This window comes from Pelophylax lessonae, assembly GCF_965119305.1.
Source record: "Pelophylax lessonae genome assembly, chromosome: 2".
Classification (NCBI taxonomy): domain Eukaryota; kingdom Metazoa; phylum Chordata; class Amphibia; order Anura; family Ranidae; genus Pelophylax; species Pelophylax lessonae.
Window position 1 is genome coordinate 172450768 of NC_138769.1, and position 24780 is coordinate 172475547.

Genomic DNA, 24780 nt, shown 5'->3' on the forward strand with positions numbered 1-24780 from the left:
ACCCCGGTTTCTGCCTACGAGCGCGTGCAGACCAGTGCGCTGGGTCGACCGCGACGGAGTCCCAGTAAAGGGACTGACTTTGCGAGTTAAAAGTCTCGCTTGGACGCCAGGTACCAGAGAGTCGAGGCGTCCACAAACCCCCACCCCGGTGGAGAGGGTATTGTGAAGAGAGGGTGCCTGTCGGTTCGGTATGGTGAGTAAACGTTCCCTTTTTTCCTCATTATGAGGCAGTATATATTATGGGCCCCTCCATATATGGTCAGTATATATCTGATACTTACAAGTCCCCCTTGTAATACAGCATGTGTTTGTGGGAAGTGGACTTGGTTCAAGAGCTAACACTCTACCCAGCAGACTGTAACATTACAGCAGACATAGGAGGTATAATCCTACCTTATGTGCAGTGTATCTCTGTAGATCCATATGTCACCTCTTAGCAGAGTGCAGGTGGATGTGCTGGGAAGACGATATCGGCGGTCCGCCGCCATTTTGCCGTAGACCGAATGCATGTATGTCCTCAGGTCACGCCGGCCGCCATGTTTTTGGAGTCTTATGTCTCTTCTATGGGGGCGGCCATGTTTTGTGAGCCCAGCTACCTCGTGGAGGGCTGGGAACGCCGGAAGGCGTACACAGGGGGCGGAGCCACGCCTTCTGCCCGGGAAAAAGCAAACAGCTCCTTCCAGTCTGTGTAAGACAGACGCTGACTGCAGTTTGTTGGAAACTGCACTGCATCGGTTGGTGAGCCCTGGGGGTCCCTCTCTCTCTCTCTGGGATCGAGAAGCAGGTACTCTGAGGGGCGCTATTGCGCTAGGGGGAGACACACAAAAAAAAAAAAAAGAAAAAGTTTTTTTGTTTTGCTGGCAAAGGTGTCCTGTATTAACAGGGACCCTGCCACTCATGTATCTCCTCCGGATCCCCTCGAGGGGTCTGCGGGATCCTCCAGCACCCCATTGACAATTGAATCTTTGTCAGCTATTATGGAAACTTTTGTGTCCCGGGTGGAAGTGGCTTGTCAGGGACAGGGCGCAAGAAAGCGACCCCCGCCTAACCCCTTATTATCTGAAACCTCGGATTCAGACTCTGAGCCTATTTCTGCAGTTGCAGGTACTTCATCTGGTATTGGTGTCTCGGGTCCTGTCTCTTCAGACAGTGAGGAGGATGTTTCGGCATCCGCCATAGCCCGAGAGGAAGCGTTGGTAAACGCACTCATTGTATCTGTTCAAGAGACTTTAAGGTTACAGGGTATTCCATCAGAAATAGCTGAAACTGAGATCCCTTTTGGGACTAAAAAGCGCATCAAAGTGGCGAAGGTTTTTCCATTGCCCAAATGTTTTGGCAATCCAATCGAAGAAGAATGGCGTCTGCCAAAACGCACTTTTAATATTTCTAAACGCATTGACAGGCGTTATCCGTTTGAGGAAACCCTTATTAAGAAATGGACAGAACCACCTGTGGTGGATTCACATATTGCTAGATTGTATAAAGCCACGGTTATTCCTTTAGAAGACGCTCCGTCTTTTAAAGATCCAGTGGATCGCAAGATAGAAGCTATGTCTCGCACCATGTTTTCCTTGATTGGATCAGCTTTCAGACCAATAATTGCTATTGGTCTGGTTTCGCAGGCTGTAACTGAATGGACCAAGTGGTTACGCCGGGACTTAGAAGAAGTCCCTCAGGCGGTATCAGATTTGTTGGAACAAATGATACAGGGGTTACAGTTTGTATGTGATGCGGCGTTAGACGCCACTCCATTAATGGCGCGAGCATCAGTCTCAGCAGTGGTTCTCAGGCGTACACTGTGGCTAAAAGGTTGGTTAGCCGACCAAGGTTCCAAAAAAGCATTGGCTAATATCCCCTTTTCAGGAGAGCGTCTATTTGGAGCCAACTTAGATGAGATCATTAAGGATCTCACCGGTGGAAAAAGCACCTTTTTACCGCAAAATTTTAAAGGTAGAGGAACTTGTCAAAGACGAGGGCCTTTTTCTGCTCACAAGAGGTTTTTTCGTCCAGCGGGTGAAAAAACTAAGTCCTCCAAAGCTCCTGCAGGAGGCGTCAGGGGTCGTTGGTCGGGCAAGCAAAAGCCCGCCCCCTCCAGACCTGAAGATAAACCATCCAAAGCCTGAAGGTGCGCCCCCACCCATAACTGGGGTGGGGGGACGTCTTCGCCGGTTCCCGGATCCATGGCTTTCCAGAATCCCGGACAAATGGGTTTGCGAAGTCATAAGGTCAGGGTACAGGATCGAGTTTCAATCTCTCCCACCGGCGCGATTCTTCCCTTCCAATATCCGACTATCCTCAGATCGTTTAGAAGATCTGCGGAGAGCAGTCACAGATTTACTACAACAAGGAGTGGTAGTCCACGTTCCTTGGACAGAACGGTTTCAAGGGCTTTATTCAAACCTGTTTACAATACCCAGGAAAGAGGGCAAAGTGCGTCCAATTCTGGACTTAAGAGCACTCAATTCTTTCGTCAACATAAGAAGATTCAGAATGGAGTCCATTCGCACGGTAGCAGCCTTCCTGCATCCAGGGGATGTCCTAGCGTCCATAGACATCAAGGACGCCTATCTTCACATTCCCATTTTCGCTGGACATCAGCGGTTTCTACGCTTTTCCGTAGAGGAGAACCACTATCAGTTTGTGGCGTTACCTTTCGGTCTCGCCACGGCTCCGCGGGTCTTCACAAAGGTGTTGGCCCCAATGTTGGCACTTCTGCGCCAAAGAGGTATATCGATCCTTGGTTACCTAGACGATCTTCTGCTTCATGCAGAGTCTCCTCAGACCTTGCTACAAAATAGAGCTGCACGATTCTGGCCAAAATGAGAATCACGATTTTTTAGCTTTGAATAAAGATCACGATTCTCTCACGATTCTCTGTGTAACAAAAAAAAAATTGGGATAACTTTACTGTTACGTTTTTTTTTTTATTCATTAAAGTCTATTAATTGCGTTTGAAAGACTGCTGCGCAAATACAGTGTGACATAAAATATTACAACAATCGCCATTTTATTCTGTAGGGTCTCTGCTAAAAAAAAATATATAAAATGTTTGGGGGTTCTAAGTACTTTTCTAGCAAAAAAAACTGATTTTAACTTGCAAGCAACAAATGTCAGAAAAAGATCCAGTCTTTAAGAGGTTAAACTTCCTTTCTCCCTGGCAGAGGGAAGGAAAAGAAGATACAATGTAAACATTTTTGTTTATAGTTACTGGGAGACTTTGCTGATAGCCATTTGCCGGGAGGCTTTTTTTTTTTTTTTTTTCCACAGCTGTTCTCTCTGCTATGCAGCTATGCAAAGAATCGAGCATATTTCAGGGTTAGATCGTCAGGAGGGGTGAATCGAGATCGCGATTTTCATACGATTAATCGTGCAGCTCTACTACAAAACATAGAAATTACTATGATTTCTTTACAGGAATTCGGGTGGCTGGTGAACCAGCAAAAGTCATTTCTGGTTCCCACCCAGAGGCTCGAATATCTGGGTCTAATCCTAGACACAGTCAGGACAAGAGTTTTTCTTCCGGTAGGGAAACTCCGAAAGATTCAATCAGCAGTCCAGTTGTTACTGTCCAACAACTGGTCTTCCCTTCGGACTTGCATGAGGGTTCTGGGGTTGATGGTGGCTTCATTCGAAGCAGTCCCATTTGCCCAGTCCCATACCCGAATTCTTCAGCAAGAGATTCTTCTCAGATGGAATCGGAATCCGGAATCCCTGGACAATCAGATACGATTGAGCAAACAGACCAGAGAGTCTCTGGTTTGGTGGCTTCGGTCTCCGATGCTCAGCCAGGGAAAGTCATTTCTGCCAATATATTGGACGATAGTGACCACGGATGGCAGTCTATCCGGATGGGGAGGAATTCTCGGTCAGTTATCTGTCCAGGGACTTTGGTCCCCGGAAGAATCCAGGTTACCGATAAATGTATTGGAACTGAGAGCGATCAGACTTTGTCTGATTCACTGGACCGAGCAGCTCCAGGGCAGCCCGGTTCGGATCCAGTCGGACAATGCCACGGCCGTGGCTTATGTCAATCACCAGGGGGGCACCAAGAGTGTCCGAGCGGCCAAAGAAGTGGCTTGCATTCTTCGCTGGGCGGAACGATTTGTTCCAGCAATCTCTGCGGTGTTCATTCCGGGGGTGGAGAATTGGCAGGCAGATTATCTCAGCCGTCAGACCCTGGATCAGGGGGAATGGTCCCTCCATCCAGACGTTTTCCACCAGTTGTGCCTACGGTGGGGCACCCCGGATGTGGATCTGTTGGCATCACGATTCAACAGGAAAGTTCAGAGATTCGTGGCTCGCTCCCGCGATCCTCTAGCAGAAACCGCAGACGCACTGATCGCCCCGTGGGGGCAATACCAGCTAATATATGCCTTCCCTCCTCTCGCGTTACTGCCAAGACTTCTTCGCAGGATAGAGGAGGAAGGAATCCCAGTAATCCTGGTAGCTCCGGACTGGCCTCGTCGAGCTTGGTACGCCGACATGGTCAGACTGGTGGCGGACGTCCTGTGGAGACTTCCTCTCAGGGAGGATCTACTGTCTCAGGGACCGATCTTCCATCCTGCTTTACGATCGCTGGCTTTAACGGCCTGGCTATTGAGACCCAGGTGCTGAAGGACAAAGGTTTGTCAGCTTCAGTTATTCCTACTCTAGTTGAAGCAAGGAAAGCGACTTCCAGAAAGATTTATCATCGCACATGGAAGTCCTACATTGCATGGTGTGAACCTTTGGGGTTCCGTCCTCGGTCTTATTCGATTAGTCGAATATTGGCTTTTCTGCAACAAGGGGTTGAGCAGAAACTGGCCTTGAGTACTATCAAGGGTCAGATCTCAGCATTAGCCATCTTCTTTCAGAAGCCTTTGGCTACTCATTCCTTGGTGCGGAACTTCATCCAGGGGGTGCGACATCTGGCTCCGCCAGTGCACGCGCCGTTACCCCCCTGGGATCTTAATTTAGTGTTGTCGGTTCTTCAGAAACCTCCCTTTGAAGATATTAGGGAGATTCCTCTACCCACGTTGTCCCAGAAGGTGGCCTTCTTGGTGGCTATTACTTCTGCACGCAGGGTGTCAGAACTGGCCGCATTATCTTGTCGTTCACCATATCTGGTGGTTCATAGAGATAAGGTGGTTCTTCGTCCGAATCCATCCTTCCTACCAAAAGTGGTTTCAGAATTTCATCTGAATGAAGAAATTGTATTACCTTCCCTGTGTCCTAAGCCCAGTCATCCTCGGGAGTTTGCTTTACACTCCTTGGATGTGGTCCGGGCGATCAGGGTATACTTGAAAACGACAGACTCGTTTCGCAAGACGGATTCACTTTTTGTGATCCCAGATGGACCCAAAAAGGGGTTGCCTGCATCTGCCGCGACCATTTCCAGATGGATCAGACAGACGGTAGTGCAGGCTTATTCTATTAAGGGTCGGGAGCCCCCGTTCCCTGTTAAGGCGCACTCCACTCGGGCACTTAGTGCGTCATGGGCCTTTCGCCATCAGGCGTCAGTGGTCCAGGTGTGCAAGGCGGCTACCTGGTCGTCGGTGCATACCTTTACTAAACATTATAAAGTTGATGTAATTGCATCATCTGATGCCTCGTTTGGCCGCAAGGTTTTGCAGGCCGCAATTTGAGGAGACCAGTGGTCTACCTCGAGGGTTTTATCCGTTGGAAAATTTTTCTTTAGTCTCATTCTTTGTTTATAATGAGCCTTTAAAACTTCTAGTTTGGCACCGGTTGGGCCTTCTAGATTGGATTTGATTTTGTCAATCCCACCCCTCATTTGTGGCACTGCTTCTGGATGTCCCAGCTCTTGAGAATCAAGAAGACTACGTCTGTCAATGAGCGATAGAGAAAAATGGATTTTTGTAAGAACTTACCGTAAAATCCTTTTCTCTTAAGCTCATTGACAGACGTAGTACCCGCCCCTCTATCATTGAGTTGGGTTGGGTTAAATTCTCTGTACTGCTTTAAACAGAACTGATTCCCTGTAGCAGAGAGAGGGAGGATATACCCTCAGGGACTGCCCCTAAGGTGGAGCCAGAACGTTTTGTCATTCTGCCTAGTCCTACTCCTGCGGAGACAACATAACCCAGCTCTTGAGAATCAAGAAGACTACGTCTGTCAATGAGCTTAAGAGAAAAGGATTTTACGGTAAGTTCTTACAAAAATCCATTTTTTCGCATCAGTAAAATATATATGCTCTGCAATGATGACACTGCAATATTTGTGTCATGATCATGTGCATTTTCATCCATTGACACCATAATGAGTGAGTAGTGGGGGTAATACGTATATGAATTTGGCCCATTATGTATGTATACACTTCATTGCACTCATTGTGGATGATTAAAGGGTTGATACACACACATTTATGTTATTGTTAGCGTGGGTATGTTTTTAATTTTTGGCATATCCATTTTAATTAATGAATTTGATTGGGATTATCCTTGGTTAGTTTTGCTAATAAGTGAATAGCTGTTAGTTACACTAATGTTCAAAAGTTTGGGGTCACTTAGAAATGTCCTTATTTTTTAAAGAAAAGCGCTGTTTTTTTTTTTTTTCAATGAAGATAACATTTTAATCAGAAATACAGTCTAGAGATTAATGTGGTAAATGACTATTCTAGCTGGAAATGACTGATTTTTAATGGAATATCTACATAGGTGTACAGAGACCCATTTCCAGCAACCATCACTCCTGTTTTCCAATGGTACATTGTGTTAGCTAATCATGGTTAAAGGCTAATTGATGATTACAAAACCCTTGTGCAGTTTTATTAGCACAGCTGAAAACTGTTGTGCTGATTAGAGAAGCTATAAGTGCCGGTTCACACTGAAGCGGCACGACTTCGGGGGCGACCTGTGAAGTCGCGTGCACCGCGACTTGCACGGACTTAACAGAATGAATGTTTATGGAAGTCGCTCCAGGTCACCCCGAAGTAGTACAGGAACCTTTTTCTAAGTCGGAGCGACTTGTGTCGCTCTTATTAGAACGGTTCCCGTACCACACAACGGACCGCGACTTGTCAGGCTGACAAGTCGTATTAGTGTGAATGGACACTAAAACTGGCCTTCCTTTGATCTAGTTGAGTATCTGGAGCATTAGCATTTGTGGGTTCGATTATACTCTCAAAATGGCCAGAAAAAGAACTTTCTTCTGAAACTCGAAAGTCTATAATTATTATGAGAAATTAAGGCTATTCCATGTGAGAAATTGGCAAGACACTAAAGATTTCCAACAACGGTGTCTACTACTCCCTTCAAAGAACAGCACAAACGGGCTCTAACCAGAATAGACCGAGAAGGGGGAGGCCCCAGTGCACAATTAAGCAAGAGGACAAGTACATTAGAGTCTCTAGTTTGAGAAATAAAAGACTCACAGGTCCTCAACTGGCAGCTTCATTAAATGGTACCCGCAAAACCCCAGTCTCAACGTCCACGGTGAAGAGGCGACTCCAGGATGCTGAAAAATCCATATCTGAGACTGGCCAATAAAAGGAAAAGATTAAGATGGGCAAAAGAACACAGACATTGGACAGAGGAAGTTTGGAAAAAGTGTTATGGACAGACGAATCTAAAGCCCCGTACACACGTACCGATCGTCGGCATACAAATGTTCGTCTTTTCTCCCCGGGATGTCGGTGTCTGTTGAAAAGTGCAAAGACAGCACAAGGACAGCACAAGAATTTTGTCTGCAGACTTCAGCTGACTGCAGAAGTGATGTCATGTAATGGTTAACTTTCTCTGTGTTTTTAATTTTCTGAGCATGCCCAGTCTTGCAAATCTGCGGTCTGTCGGCCGAATTCTGTACTGACAGGCGAACAATCGTCCGTTCTGGTGTCCGCAGACAAAAATTTTCATGTTTGCAAGAAAGACTTTTGTCCGCGGATTGTGCGCAGACAGCTGTCGGAGGCACCATACTAACACGCGTACAATCGGCAGATCTTTCGTCCGCCGACGTTTGTATGCCGACGATCGGTACGTGTGTACGGGCCTTAAGTTTGGATCACACAGAAGAACATTTGTGAGACGCAGAACAAGTGAACAGATGCTGGAGGAGTGGCTGACGTCATCTGTCAAGCATGGTGGAGGCAATGTGATGGTCTGGGGCTGCTTTTGGTGCTGGTAAAGTGGGGGATTTGTACAAGGTACATTTTGCAACACCATGCCAAACCCTGTGCACAGCGCTTGATTGGAGCCAATTTCCTCCTACGACACACAATGACCCAAAGCACACCTCCAAACTATGCAAAAACTATTTAGGGAAGAAGCAGTCAGCTGATATTCTGTCTGTAATGGAGTGACCAGTGCAGTCACCAGATCTCAACTATATTGAGCTGTTGTGGGAGCAGTTTGACTGTATGGTACATAAGAAGTGCCCATCAAGCCAATCCAACTTTTGGGAGGTACTTTAGGAAGCGTGGTGTGAAATTTTCTTCAGATTACCTGAACAAATTGACAGCTAGAGTGCTAAAGGGTCTGCAAGGCTGTAATTGCTGCAAATGGAGAATTATTTGATGAAAGCAAAGTTTGAAGGGAAAAATTATTAGTTTAAATAAAAATCATTATTTCTAACTTTGTCAACGTCTTGACTATATTTTCTATTTATTTTGCAACTCATTTGATGAATAAAAGTGAGTTTTCATGAAAAACATTAAACTGTCTGGGTGACCCCAAACTTTTGAACGGTAGTGTATGTAAAGGATGGGAATATATGTGTAGGTGTTAAACAGATTTGGATATGTGTTTGGTGTTTTTAATAAAAATTTTAATTATGACCTAGAACTCTTGGGGATTCATGTGGGTAAGCAGCAGCCAATATGTCACCACCTGTAGGTATTATACCAGAAGGGTTAATTTTAATTGCTAAATAAAAGTATATGTATATGGGCGGGTACTGGGACGTGTGACCTCATTGTGCCCGAGACGCAGCGGCCATCTTTTAGGTTAGAAACTGGTGATTACATACATGCGGATGCTGCTCTGCCTTAATGTGAGTGTATTGGCTTTTCTAATAATAAAATTCAAATCTTATTAAATATATTACGCTATGAGCATTTCTTCCATCTCTGGGACCTTCTTTTGATTATCCTTCCCTGGGAGTCCTACAATTTGCAGATACCACCTGGCCCATAGTAGTGCCGTTTTGGGAGGAGGAAATCTGGATGAGCCTATGGTGGGATATATGAAAGCTCTATTTGACATCAGCTGGACCATAAGAGGCAGTGTGGTTGGTGATATTTTGGTGGTGGTGGCACTTATCTGACCATCTGCTGGACCTCATTAAAGGACTGTTTTTGGACTGATGCACTTCTGATTTTAGCGCTGCACCTCCCCTAATTATTTTAGGTTTGTTTTATCCTACATATGTGCAGCAGCTGATTTCTTTCCTTGTTATGCCTGTTTTTTTTTTAATTGATCCAAGCACAGCTTTCTTTGTGTATTTTGCTATATGTATAATAGTTGAGGCCCACAAAAAAAAAAAAAATAGCGGCACCCGTGATCTATAAGAGTAGTATGGCCCTGACCCGGGTATATATGGACTGACAGCCCTACCATCTAATTAGAATTCCCCCTGAGGAAGACACGTGATCCTGTGTGGATACGTGTAGGGGAGGGGCCAGGACGGCGATGACACCTAGCAACCAGCGTGGAGCTGGAGGCTAGGTTTGTCTGTGAGGCTGCTGATTGTCCCAAAAATGATGTATCTTTGGATTGTGAACGCTTGTGTAGGTTTGGTGTGCTACAAGCACCTGTAAAGAGTGAGTACCCTGTGATCTTTTTTAATAAATGCAAGGGTTTAAGCACTATTGCTTTTTTTTTTTTTTTTTTAATCTTTCATTCTTTATATCGGGATACTACAATCCGTAATTAGAGGATCCTAGAAGGAGGTTAGAAGTTGGATATAGCCAATGGTGTGCTAAAAAGCTGGTTTGGATCACGCCTAATTGCAGTGATCCCATTACCCCAGGTGAGAATATTCCTGGTGGGGGGGGGAGCACATCAAGGTGGCACACTATTGTTTTTTTGCACTGAGAAGGAATTGCACAGCAGATCAAGCACAGTGTTTTTTTTACTTTATATTTTCTTTGCTAGCAATCATTTGCATGGACTCTTTCGTTGTTGCATGGTGATTGCACATTTTATGTTGGACAATATTTCACTATATGTATGCACATTTTAATATTGTTATATTTTGATTATACGGTCATTTAGTATTCACATAGCGCAACATTTATTGTGCAAAGTAACCAATCCGCTTCTAACTTTAGCTTGTTCATTTAGGCTTTGACAATAATACCTAGAAGTTGGCTGTTTACTTTGCACAGCTGCACCAGTTTTAGTAAATCTCCTGAATAGTGTCTTCTGAAGGTAAATATCAGCACTCAGAGCTTCTGGCCGTTCCTGCCTTAAAGATACTGTCATTTTACCCATGCATGCAGTCTCTCAACCATCTTTAACTGAGGCTACATCATGTAACCAGCTGACTATGCAGATCTATACACTAAGTATTTTGTTATTTTATCACTATGTTAGTGCTGCAGGATTGTGAGGATAGCTAGAGGTGAATTTCACCCATGCATGGAATAAGTTGCTGCAAACTCTGATGGGCAGTTGTTGCTGTAGTGGTGTTCATGACTCATGCATGGAAGGGTTGTAGAATATTTTGCAAAGCCAAGCCACACATCAGATCCTAAATGTCTATAATGTTTGTGAGAAAACCGATTTTAAAATTATCCTTCATGAAATTTGCAACCTTTTCTGATGTTACATTTCAGTACCATATTAATAAATGTATTTATACAACCCAAATTTAGACTCCTGAGTTTGTAAATTTTGCATAACCCTCTTCCTAATTCATTTTTATTTACATGGAGTGTTCCTGGAAAAGGTGGTGATGTGTGTGTTGTGTTACAGGTATATGACGATGGGAAATATGTATATCTAGTAACCGAACTAATGAAAGGAGGGGAACTTTTAGACAAAATACTACGGCAGAAGTTCTTCTCAGAGCGAGAGGCCAGTGCTGTACTGCATACGATAACCAAAACTGTGGAATACCTACATTCACAATGGGTGAGGTCATAAGCATTAAATAAATATTTTAGAAAGCATTCATACTTTGCTTGACGTAATATTTTAGCTTGGATGAGATGTGAGTGCACCTGTGTTTTGTAGCATGCTTTATACCTGGGAGCTTTAAAGAAGTTCATCAGGCCATGACAACACATTCCAAATGTTTGTTCGGAAACGCATTAAAAGCAAACCATGTAGGATTTTCACCATACTAAATTTAGATAATATGTATCCTTGTGTTAGAACTATTTGAAAAATTCTAACTTTATTAACTTATAGAAGCCGTTAAAATTCCACATGCTGGTAGCGTAACTCTTCCTCTATACAAAGGTACTACTCAACATAGTCTTCATCACAAGCGATGCATTTTTGCAATTGTTGAACCTAACTCTTTTCTTGGAAAAAGTTTAGGTGTGCACTGTTGTTCCCACTTCTTCAACTTCACTTTCACCTTGTCTGTGTGATCAAAGACTGTCTTTTGTTGGACCAAGCAAGTGGAAGTCAGAGGGCACTAAAGCAGGTCTTTATGGGGGTTGGAGGACCACTGACCAGCAACAATTTCCAGTCGCATGACTTACTGCCAAAGATGTGTATGAATAAGGATCGTTTTCAGATTCTTGTTCAGTTTCTTTCTCAACTGTCTCAATGTGCCACTCAATGGTTAGGGTAGACCACATTCCAGAAAAGCTAGGAGACTAAAGCTCTTGTCATCTCAAAGCATTTTTATCATGACTTTCTGTGCGGATTGCGGGCTCTTGAACTTCTTAGACCTTGGGGAAGAGGTGTGATGCCATTCCATGGACTGATTCTTTGTTTCCAGGTCATAAAGATATGCCCACTTTGCACATACTTTTCAATACCCTAAAGCAAGTCCTAGATTATGCAATTTTCTTGCCTTCAACCACAGGTTGAAAGAAAGAAAATCACTTGATTTCCCCATCCACACAGTTAGTGTTACTAGGGGAATCCCTCCTGCTGCGCTATTGTATTCTGACAACGAGAAGTGAACTAATCTGTCTGTGGCCAACCTAAATATTCCATCTTCTGTATAGCATTGTGTATAGCATTGTGACCACAGTCCAGTTGTGCAGCTAGCTTGCAGTTTGTGATTTATCTGTCTGCACAAATCAGTTCACTTGCTGATGATTCAGGTCAGTTGTTGAAGTTGGAAGTCTCCCACTGCGTGGTTTGTCTTCAATGTTGGTTTACCCTTCTGTAAACTTTTATCCATCTGAGCAGATTGTTCTTGTCAATGATGTCATCTCCTGCACCCCTCCTTTATCAAGAACTCAATTGGCAGTATGTTACCTCTGCTTGGAAGTTACTCTACCAACATGTGAAATTCTAACAACCTAAGTAAATTAAAAAAAAAAAAAAAAAAAGAGCTATTTCCACTTACTTTGGGTAGAGCTCTCCTAGTTTTGTTTTGGACTACCCAGAATACATTTTCACTGTTTAGTGTACTGTGTACTGATAAACACTGTTTAAACTTGTGTATAGTTTATGACCTAGAGAAACACTGTTTTGTAGAATGTGGTTTTCTTTCCAGGTTGTCCATAGGGACTTGAAACCAAGCAATATTCTTTATGTGGATGAGTCTGGAAATCCCGAGTCTATTAGAATCTGCGACTTTGGTTTTGCTAAACAACTCAGGGCAGAAAATGGATTGCTTATGACTCCGTGTTACACTGCAAATTTTGTTGCTCCAGAGGTAATGGCATTTTCTGTCTTTGAAACGAATAACATTTTATTCAAATGGTATTTTCAACTACAATGCAAATATTCTTTTGTTCTGGCCATACTTTGTGATACCACAACACCATCATGTCTGAATATGGGGTTTTAACATGTTTTTACCCCAGAGGTTCTTCTGGGGAAGAAACTTGGGTTAAGGACTATCCCAGTCATTGCAAAACTGGGCAGTTGTGATCATTCCTGTACACAAGGGTTGGATGTACAGTGTAGGTGGAGAATTTCCATGTAAGCTGGAAATGCAATTTAATATACATTATAATGTTTTCTTTGTTTTTGAAGAGATTAAGAATGTTCTTCTGTTAACCTTCTAGTGACTTGTCCTCTACCACTGCCAGGCTTAGCCATATAAATGCAAAACTGTCGAGCAGTGATTGCATAAAATTAAGAGGAAAGGAAATAATGCTAAATTAATGACTAAGCTTCTCCAAAAAGCTTGATACAGGCAGGCAAGTAGAGATAAGGGACTTCCTTAATAGGATAAAAATATTTTACACTAAAATGTACTGGTCATTTAATGGAGTTGTAAATTCAGGAACGTTTTTTTATCTCAATGCGGATAAGAAGCCTTCCGTGTGTAGCAGCACCCCTAATACCTGTGCCCCCTCTGTCTAGTGATGTCCACGAGTCCCTCAGCTGTGCTTGGACACTCTCTCATGATTGGCTGAGATACAGCAGCGGGGCCATTGGCTCCCGCCGCTGTCAATCAGTTAGTGAGCCAATCAGGAGAGAGGGGGTGGCGCCGAACAGCAGCCCTGTGTCTGAATAGACACACGGAGCTGCAGCTCAGCTCGGGTGCCCCCATAGCAAGCTGCTTGCTGTGGGAAGCACTCCGTATGAGGAAGGGGACAAGATCAGGAACAAGGGACCCGAGAAGAGGATCTGTGCTGCCAACTGCACAAAGGAGGGTAAGTACAACATGTTTGTTTAAAAAAAAAAAGCCTTTACAATCACTTTAGGCAAAGACTCCTGGCTTGTAGGTGGAAATGCAATATATGAGATTTTGATTACAAGATTTTGGCAAGCATCCTTCTAGCATGTACTCAGATGTCTTGGTGACTTCTGCTGTACAGTTTTGTGGAAGTTGATCAGGCATGTTTGGAATTCGGCCCCTCCTCCTCTGCTTGCTGGGCCATTTACAAAGTGCAGCATGCTTCACGCTTGCACAGTAGGGAACCGGCTGTGAACCTGCAAGGCTTCACTGCCGATATCCCTTATATGGAATGGCAGCTGAAGCAGCACCCAAGGGTCGTTTGAAAAATCAGCTGGGGTGCCAACATTGCGGGATCCCTGGACTGGTAAGTGTCCTAATAATGTCAGCAGATAGAGTATTTGTAGCTGCTCACTTTTAATTTTTTGGTGGGGTTCTGGAGCTCCTATGTCACGTTAGGGCAGAAAAAGATCAAATGCACCTTTTGGATGACTTCTTACTGATCTAAGAAGTATCTCAAACTGATGCCTTTAACAAAAGCCTAAAGCCCATCCTAAAGGAGGTATAAAGTAAATTGTGCACAAACATGTAGCCATTTTTATTACTCCCTCAATGCCCAAATGGCAGGCCAATTCAGTTTACCAAGGTACTGACATAGCATGCCCATTCCCTCTGGCTTCCCACATATAACTACTGGCCAGTGAAGCAGTTGTCACTTCAAACCACGTGGGAGAGAAAGTTCTGATTCAAGCCAGTCTGCACTGATATCCATATACTTGTTCTGTGGAAGTGAACCATAAGCTTTTGATTAAATAAACTGCCCTGAAGCTAGTAAATAGACCTTGAGTTTTGAAGTGGTTACCTCCATTTTCTCAATCTATTATTGTTTTTACTATGAATCCTGCAGTATTTTAATATTCAACTATTCTTTATGGCTTGATATTCATAGACCCAGGGTTATAGGCTGGTACTAGCAAAGCTTTGAGTGACACTTCTCCTGAACATTACCTTGACAGGTGAAGCCTGAGCCCTTTATTGGGACCAGTGACATGGACAGGGTTATCCTGTGTCTCTAATCATTACTGTAGCTTTCCTTGCTGTAGCTTACCTTCCTTTATTATGTGTATCCTGAATAGTTCCCGTTTACACACCATAACTATCAGGGATGGTATATCTCTTTAGAATGCATTGACTGTTACAACGTAAACTTTTCAAACTTGATGCTAAAATTCAGCCACTCAGTGCTTGGTCTCAGGTTGACAACCAGGTATTTTATACCACAGATCGAACATTTTACCAACACTTCCACCTACAGCGAAAACCATAGCACTCAAAAAGGATCTAGTGTCTGAGCCAAAATGACAGGCCACCCCCACATTGTGGGGTCTAGGTACGGTTGCTCCCAAGGTTTTATGGAGTTTGCATCTATCCATATGCAATGCTTCTATTGTATTAGACAACTGTGGGAAGTTGAATGAAGAAACCATACGGGAAAAGAGGGCAATCGCCTTAGGACACTAACAAACTGAGGAATTACAGAATGGGGTAGAGGTACAGAGTGATGTTCAGGCGATGCATCACTTAAAGCTTTGCTAGTGCCTAATCACCTGAAGGTACCAGTCTATATCCCTGGGTCTATGAATATCAAGCCTGTGTTCTGGACTGTACGGTTAAAAAGTGGGAGATATTTAGTCTAACCCAGCCATAACAAAGAACAGTTGAATTTCTCTATCGCTCATTGACAGATGTAGTCTTCTTGATTCTCAAGAGCTGGGTTATGTTGTCTCCGCAGGAGTAGGACTAGGCAGAATGACAAAACGTTCTGGCTCCACCCTAGGGGGCAGTCCCTGAGGGTATATCCTCCCTCTCTCTGCTACAGGGAATCAGTTTTTTTCTGTCTAGTCAGGAGTAAGGACCTAAGTTCCTTGCTGGGATCTTTTGGTCCTGGCAAGACTTTTTTTCTTTAAGAAAAAGACATTTTTTAGGTAGTTTTCTCCAGTGTTTTTTTCCTGTGAGATCTTCAAGCAAAAATGCCGGACTGGGCGACACTTGTGGTCACCCCAGCCGGCCTACGAGCGCGTGCAGACCAGGCATTGCGCTTGGTCGGCCGCGACATATTCAAGTAAGTATGCGGGGCCGGGCGACGGGCTGGATGTGAGATCCAGTGGTCACCCCGGTTTCTGCCTAAAAGCGCGTGCAGACCAGTGCGCTGAGTCGGCCGCGACGGAGTCCCAGTAAAGGGACTGACTTTACGAGTTAAAAGCTCGCTTGGACGCCAGGACCAGAGAGTCGAGGCGTCCACAAACCCCCACCTCGGTGGAGAGGGTATTATGAAGAGAGGGTGCCTGTCGGTTCGGTATGGTGAGTAAAACGTTCCCTTTTTTCCTCATTTATGAGGCAGTATATATTATGGGCCCCTCCATATATGGTCAGTATATATCGGACACTTACAAGTCCCCTGTGTAATACAGCATGTGTTTGTGGGAAGTGGACTTGGTTCAAGAGCTAACACTCTACCCAGCAGACTGTAACATTACAGCAAACATAGGAGGTATAATCCTACCTTATGTGCAGTGTATCTTTGTAGATCCATATGTCACCTCTCAGCAGAGTGCAGGTGGATGTGCTGGGAAGACGATATCGGCGGTCCGCCGCCATTTTGCCGTAGACCGAATGCATGTATGTCCTCAGGTCACGTCGGCCGCCATGTTTTTGGAGTCTTTTGTCTCTTCTATGGGGGCGGCCATGTTTTGTGAGCCCAGCTTCCTCGTGGAGGGCTGGGAACGCCGGAAGGCGTACACAGGGGGCGGAGCCACGCCTTCTGCCCGGGAAAAGAGCAAACAGCTTCTTCCAGTCTGTGTAAGACAGACGCTGGCTGCAGTTTGTTGGAAACTGCACTGCATCGGTTGGTGAGCCTTGGGGGTCCCTCTCTCTCTCTCTGGGATCGAGAAGCAGGTACTCTGAGGGGCGCTATTGCGCTAGGGGGAGACACAAAAAAAAAAAAAAAAAAAAAGTTTTTTTGTTTATTGCTGGCAAAAGTGTCCTGTATTAACATGGACCCTGCCACTCATGTATCTCCTCCGGATCCCCTCGAGGGGTCTGCGGGATCCTCCAGCACCCCATTGACAATTGAATCTTTGTCAGCCATTATGGAAACTTTTGTGTCCCGGGTGGAAGTGGCTTGTCAGGGACAGGGCGCAAGAAAGCGACCCCCGCCTAACCCCTTATTATCTGAAACCTCGGATTCAGACTCTGAGCCTATTTCTGCAGTTGCAGGTACTTCATCTGGTATTGGTGTCTCGGGTCCTGTCTCTTCAGACAGTGAGGAGGATGTTTCGGCATCTGCCATAGCCCGAGAGGAAGCGTTGGTAAACGCACTCATTGTATCTGTTCAAGAGACTTTAAGGTTACAGGGTATTCCATCAGAAATAGCTGAAACTGAGATCCCCGTTGGGACTAAAAAGCGCATCAAAGTGGCAAAGGTTTTTCCATTGCCCAAATGTTTTGGCAATCCAATCGATGAAGAATGGCGTCTGCCAAAACGCACTTTTAATATTTCCAAACGCATTGACAGGCGTTATCCGTTTGAGGAAACCCTTATTAAGAAATGGACAGAACCACCTGTGGTGGATTCACCAATTGCTAGATTGAATAAAGCCACGGTTATTCCTTTAGAAGACGCTCCGTCTTTTAAAGATCCAGTGGATCGCAAGATAGAAGCTATGTCTCGCACCATGTTTTCCTTGATTGGATCAGCTTTCAGGCCAATAATTGCTATTGGTCTGGTTTCGCAGGCTGTAACTGAATGGACCAAGTGGTTACGCCGGGACTTAGAAGAAGTCCCTCAGGCGGTATCAGATTTGTTGGAACAAATGATACAGGGGTTACAGTTTGTATGCGATGCGGCGTTAGACACCACTCCATTAATGGCGCGAGCATCTGTCTCAGCAGTGGTTCTCAGGCGTACACTGTGGCTAAAAGGTTGGATAGCCGACCAAGGTTCCAAAAAAGCATTGGCTAATATCCCCTTTTCAGGAGAACGTCTATTTGGAGCCAACTTAGATGAGATCATTAAGGATCTCACCGGTGGAAAAAGCACCTTTTTACCGCAAAATTTTAAAGGTAGAGGAACTCGTCAAAGACGAGGGCCTTCTTTTTCTGCTCACAAGAGGTTTTTTCGTCCAGCGGGTGAAAAAACTAAGTCCTCCAAAGCTCCTGCAGGAGGCGTCAGGGGTCGTTGGTCGGGCAAGCAAAAGCCCGCCCCCTCCAGACCTGAAGATAAATCATCCAAAGCCTGAAGGTGCGCCCCCACCCAGAACTGGGGTGGGGGGACGTCTTCGCCGGTTCCCGGATCCATGGCTTTCCAGAATCCCGGACAAATGGGTTTGCGAAGTCATAAAGTCAGGGTACAAGATCGAGTTTCGATCTCTCCCACCGGCGCGATTCTTCCCTTCCAATATCCGACTATCTCCGGATCGTCTAGAAGATCTGCGGAGAGCAGTCACAGATCTACTACAACAAGGAGTGGTAGTCCACGTTCCTTGGACAGAACGGTTTCAAGGGTTTTATTCAAACCTGTTTACAATACCCAGGAAAGAGGGCAAAGTGCGTCCAATTCTGGACTTAAGAGCGCTCAATTCTTTCGTCAACATAAGAAGATTCAGAATGGAGTCCATTCGCACGGTAGCAGCCTTCCTGCATCCAGGGGATGTCCTAGCGTCCATAGACATCAAGGACGCCTATCTTCACATTCCCATTTTCGCAGGACATCAGCGTTTTCTACGCTTTTCCGTAGAGGAGAACCACTATCAGTTTGTGGCGTTACCTTTCGGTCTCGCCACGGCTCCGCGGGTCTTCACAAAGGTGTTGGCCCCTATGTTGGCACTTCTGCGCCAAAGAGGTATATCGATTCTAGGTTACCTAGACGATCTTCTGCTTCATGCAGAATCTCCTCAGACCTTGCTACAAAACATAGAGATTACTATGATTTCTTTACAGGAATTCGGGTGGCTGGTGAACCAGCAAAAGTCATTTCTGGTTCCCACCCAGAGGCTCGAATATCTGGGTCTAATTCTAGACACAGTCAGGACGAGAGTTTTCCTTCCGGTAGGGAAACTTCGAAAGATTCAATCAGCAGTCCAGTTGTTACTGTCCAACAGCTGGTCTTCCCTTCGGACGTGCATGAGGGTTCTGGGATTGATGGTGGCTTCCTTCGAAGCAGTCCCATTTGCCCAGTCCCATACCCGAATTCTTCAGCAAGAGATTCTTCTCAGATGGAATCGGAATCCGGAATCCCTGGACAATCAGATACGATTGAGCAAACAGACCAGAGAGTCTCTGGTTTGGTGGCTTCGGTCTCCAATGCTCAGCCAGGGAAAGTCATTTCTGCCAATATATTGGACGATAGTGACCACGGATGCCAGTCTATCCGGATGGGGAGGAATTCTCGGTCAATTATCTGCCCAGGGACTTTGGTCCCCGGAAGAATCCAGATTACCGATAAATGTATTGGAACTGAGAGCGATCAGACTTTGTCTGATTCTCTGGACCGAGCAGCTCCAGGGCAGCCCGGTTCGGATCCAGTCGGACAATGCCACGGCCGTGGCTTATGTCAATCATCAGGGGGGCACCAAGAGTGTCCGAGCGGCCAAAGAAGTGGCTTGCATTCTTCGCTGGGCGGAACGATTTGTTCCAGCAATCTCTGCGGTGTTCATTCCGGGGGTGGAGAATTGGCAGGCAGATTATCTCAGCCGTCAGACCCTGGATCAGGGGGAATGGTCCCTCCATCCAGACGTTTTCCACCAGTTGTGCCTACGGTGGGGCACCCCGGATGTGGATCTGTTGGCATCACGATTCAACAGGAAAGTTCAGAGATTCGTGGCTCGCTCCCGCGATCCTCTAGCAGAAACCGCAGATGCACTGATCGCCCCGTGGGGGCAATACCAGCTAATATATGCCTTCCCTCCTCTCGCGTTACTGCCAAGACTTCTTCGCAGGGTAGAGGAGGAAGGAATCCCAGTAATCCTGGTAGCTCCGGACTGGCCTCGTCGAGCTTGGTACGCCGACATGGTCAGACTGGTGGCGGACGTCCCGTGGAGACTTCCTCTCAGAGAGGATCTACTGTCTCAGGGACCGATCTTCCATCCTGCTTTACGATCGCTGGCTTTAACGGCCTGGCTATTGAGACCCAGGTGCTGAAGGACAAAGGTTTGTCAGCTTCAGTTATTCCTACTCTAGTTGAAGCAAGGAAAGTGACTTCCAGAAAGATTTATCATCGCATGGTGTGAACCTTTGGGGTTCCGTCCTCGGTCTTATTCGATTAGTCGAATATTGGCTTTTCTGCAACAAGGGGTTGAGCAGAAACTGGCCTTGAGTACTATCAAGGGTCAGGTCTCAGCATTAGCCATCTTCTTTCAGAAGCCTTTGGCTACTCATTCCTTGGTGCGGAATTTCATCCAGGGGGTGCGACATCTGGCTCCGCCAGTGCACGCGCCGTTACCCCCCTGGGATCTTAATTTAGTGTTGTCGGTTCTTCAGAAACCTCCCTTTGAAGATATTAGGGAGATTCCTCTACCCACGTTGTCCCAGAAGGTGGCCTTCTTGGTGGCTATTACTTCTGCACGCAGGGTGTCAGAACTGGCCGCATTATCTTGTCGTTCACCATATCTGGTGGTTCATAGAGATAAGGTGGTTCTTCGTCCGAATCCATCCTTCCTACCAAAAGTAGTTTCAGAATTTCATCTGAATGAAGAAATTGTATTACCTTCCCTGTGTCCTAAGCCCAGTCATCCTCGGGAATTTGCTTTGCACTCCTTGGATGTGGTCCGGGCGATCAGGGTATACTTGAAAACGACAGACTCGTTTCGCAAGACGGATTCACTTTTTGTGATCCCAGATGGACCCAAAAAGGGGTTGCCTGCATCTGCCGCGACCATTTCCAGATGGATCAGACAGACGGTAGTGCAGGCTTATTCTATTAAGGGTCGGGAGCCTCCGTTCCCTGTTAAGGCGCACTCCACTCGGGCACTTAGTGCGTCATGGGCCTTTCGCCATCAGGCGTCAGTGGTCCAGGTGTGCAAGGCGGCTACCTGGTCGTCGGTGCATACCTTCTCTAAACATTATAAAGTTGATGTAATGGCATCGTCTGATGCCTCATTTGGCCGCAAGGTTTTGCAGGCCGCAATTTGAGGAGACCAGTGGTCTACCTCGAGGGTTTTTTCCGTTGGAAAATTTTTCTTTAGTCTCATTCTTTGTTTATAATGAGCCTTTAAAACTTCTAGTTTGGCACCGGTTGGGCCTACTAGATTGGATTTGATTTTGTCAATCCCACCCCTCATTTGTGGCACTGCTTCTGGATGTCCCAGCTCTTGAGAATCAAGAAGACTACGTCTGTCAATGAGCGATAGAGAAAAATGGATTTTTGTAAGAACTTACCGTAAAATCCTTTTCTCTTAAGCTCATTGACAGACGTAGTACCCGCCCCTCTATCATTGAGTTGGGTTGGGTTAATTTCTCTGTACTGCTTTAAACAGAACTGATTCCCTGTAGCAGAGAGAGGGAGGATATACCCTCAGGGACTGCCCCCTAGGGTGGAGCCAGAACGTTTTGTCATTCTGCCTAGTCCTACTCCTGCGGAGACAACATAACCCAGCTCTTGAGAATCAAGAAGACTACGTCTGTCAATGAGCTTAAAAGAAAAGGATTTTACGGTAAGTTCTTACAAAAATCCATTTATTGCAATACTTCATTAACTACTTCAACATCTGTACTAATGAAGCATTCTAGTAAAAGCAATAATTATTTTGAGTAAGTCAAAATTACATTTTTTTTTAAACCCATTTTGTGTGTACATTTGTTTTTTTCCTGATTAAAAGTTTAAGCAGCCAGACAAGAAAATGTAAAATGACCTACATAAAAATAATGTAAAATTCTATAGTGTGTTTTTTTTTTTTTTATTTTGTGCTGAGTTAATGTGAGCATTTTAGGCAACTTGCCTTTCTTACTGTATAGATATACTTTCCATCAGTGTGGAATATGAACACTAAAGCCAATTTTTAATACAGGTATTGAAGCGTCAAGGCTATGATGCTGCATGTGATATCTGGAGCTTGGGAGTTCTCCTCTATACCATGTTAACTGGGTGAGTCTATGTAAAGGTTTAATCCATTTCTCCAATGTAAAACTACGATTTATAGTGCTTTAGCACTAATCACTGACCTACTGTGACGCGTGTCATCAGCATACTTAAGTTGTCATCTCTTAAGATGGTCCTGTAAGCTTAATTAGGCACCATTCACACAGGCCTACTGATCCCCCCCCACTATACGAAGGGCTATCTTCACCTGTGTGCGATGCATTGGTGTTCCATGCAGCCTGTTCAAATCCTTTGATTTTCTGTATTCAGATAAGTCCATTGGTCCTGCACGGATGTGCACTCCAGAATGCACATGGAAATTTGCGTAGGTCTGTGCAGCTTCCTGAATGTGGCTGTATGAAACAACTGTGCGTCCCACACACGTGAAAACTGGTTAGACACAGTTCCTGTTTGCCCTAGTGGTGCACCAAAATAAAAATTCCGGTGCCGAAATTGAAAATTCAGCATGCATTTGGCTGAAACCGAAATGGAACGGTTTTTAAAAACTATATATATTTTTATAAATATATTCGACTTTTTCATTTTAATATCATGGATTTATATGACTATGAATTTGTCGACCATTATCTGAACTTTTTTGAAGCGGTGTTAAAAATCCTGTTTGTTACATTTTTGGTGCCTATTTATTTGGACATTAAAAAAAATCACACAAAAACTGCACCTCCCCATTGAAATGCATCAAAAATGCACCTTTGTTGCTTTTTTTTTTTTTTTTTTTTTTGATGCATTGAGTCACATGACCTATAAAGAACGCCTTATATACACAGTAAAATTGCAGCAAAATCGGGAGTGTTTTCAGCAGTCGTCATCTGCACCTTTTTTTTTTCCTTTGGCACAATGCTGAAAACCCTATTTTCGAATGATAATTTTCGGTACTTCACTAGTTTGGCCAGTAATTTTCCACCCAGCTCAGTAAATTTTTAAATCCTATTTTGTTCAGCCATGGGGGGTTCTACAAGCACCGCCCAACTCAGGATATTTAAGCCATCTATGGCCAGCATTAGTATAATAGTGGATACAATTCATTAAAAGCATCTATAAACTATGTACTCACATGTATTCCAGGGACCTGAAACTAAAGACCCATGACTTGCATGGAAAAAAAACCTTCACATGGTCAGTGGTTAGAAGTGCTGGCACTCTAAAGACACTCCATACACACCTACTATAAGCCATGTACTCTGATTTGTTTTATGACTTCACCCACTTTGTTAAGAAGTTATTTGAAATTTGGGTGATAATGAGTGCTTGTATTGCCCCCTAAGTAAAACATATCCTCCTTTTTTCCCAAAGGTTGCAGGCAATGCTTCAACCAGGTCAGAAGAGGGCAGTTTACAGCAACAGTGCACTGCAGTAATACATTGTTCTCTTCCCATCAGTTGTGCTTTTTTTTTTCCATTGTTCACTTCCAGTTACTGTAAAAATATGTTAAGAATTAAAAATTTGAGAATAAGCAATGGAAAATGTGTGTGATCATCCAGCTCTTTACCATATCCAATGAATAGTATGTTGGTGAAAATTGCCTTCTGTTTCAGATACACACCTTTTGCCAATGGACCAGATGACACTCCAGAAGAAATACTGGCACGGATAGGCAGTGGAAAGTTTTCTCTAAGTGGTGGTTACTGGAATTCAGTCTCCGATATTGCCAAGGTCTGTACTTGTCTTTCTTCAAATCAATCTATTGCTCAGTTTTCTAAATCTATCTTCTAGTCCTACCTGGTTGTTGGTTAGTACACTCATGCCCCCTTTAATAAAAAAAAAAAAAATCTGCCTAGGTATTGTTACTTTCAGTAGTTAAAGTGTTAGTTCACCTTTACTAAACAAAAATTGCCAATGCAAAGAAGGGGTGCCTGTAGATTTCCAAACTGTGCAGCTCTGACTAAAGATGAGTAATCCCTTGCTATAGGTGTAGGCCATTTACTCAAGACGCCTTACTGGAATATTCCAAGGACATTGCTAAATGCGGCCTAGTCATTACTGCTAACCTCCACCAACTTTTTTTTTTATCTACAAACACTCTTTGCCTGCATAAGCAGTTTTCTTTTTTGTAAAGGTGAAAGAAGCCTTTAACACTTCTGCCTGCCTTTTTCTGGTGATGTGACTTTAATAGAATAGTGGCAGCATTTAGTTCTGCTTGAATGTAAGATGGTTCAGCTTGGTTGTGCAAGTGTGAGCCCGTGAAACCATAAGACTGATGGGTGATAAATTTGAGATCTAACTCCATGAGAAAAATGCAGTAGTAACTAACATATTGCCTTTTTGTGCCTTTTTTTTTTAATTTTTTAAACTCACAGACCTCTTTCTTGCTTGACATAAGCTACTTTAAAAAATGCCTGCAGTTATTTTAAAAGATAATCCATGTTGCACAAATACGCTTGCATTATACGGTTGGGTTGTGGGTGGTGTAATACTTTCAGCATGACCTTAATAAATCTTAATTTGGGAAGATCCAAACCGGTTTAGCAGCAGTCATTGCTGATATTTCCCCAATATGTGGTGGCTCACGCATTGTAGTTCATAAGTAGGTGTTAGATTGATACATTAATTGTATACTGATCTTCAAGGTCCTACATGCAGTGTTTAGAAGTGATAAGTCTAAAATCTTTACATGCTATTTTATAGCACCCCAATAGATTTTAACTCTATTACCCCCAAAATTTGGTTTTCTATAGATTAGATTTCACTTGTTTCCTAGCGCACTGGTAACATCTGCCCTTGAGAAACCTATTATAACTTGTTTAATACGTTATGGAAAGCATGGGATAGAAAAAAAAAAAAACGTGGTTAACACTACTTAGTGGTTAGCACTTCTGCCTTGTGCCCATGAGTCCCCAGTTTGAATCCCAGTCAGGACACTTGTGCTTTTGTGC

The 24780-nt window shown here is 44.3% G+C and overlaps 1 protein-coding gene across 2 annotated transcripts in view; it reads left to right on the forward strand.

Annotated features, from left to right (window-relative positions):
• Positions 1-24780, forward strand: part of RPS6KA3 (ribosomal protein S6 kinase A3) — a 319536-nt gene that overhangs the window by 277338 nt on the left and 17418 nt on the right. For both annotated transcript variants that reach the window (XM_082245344.1, XM_082245345.1), the window contains 4 exons: positions 10911-11069; positions 12619-12780; positions 21816-21892; positions 23443-23560. In XM_082245344.1, the coding sequence (XP_082101470.1) occupies positions 10911-11069; positions 12619-12780; positions 21816-21892; positions 23443-23560 (516 nt within the window). The remainder of the gene's footprint in view (positions 1-10910; positions 11070-12618; positions 12781-21815; positions 21893-23442; positions 23561-24780) is intronic.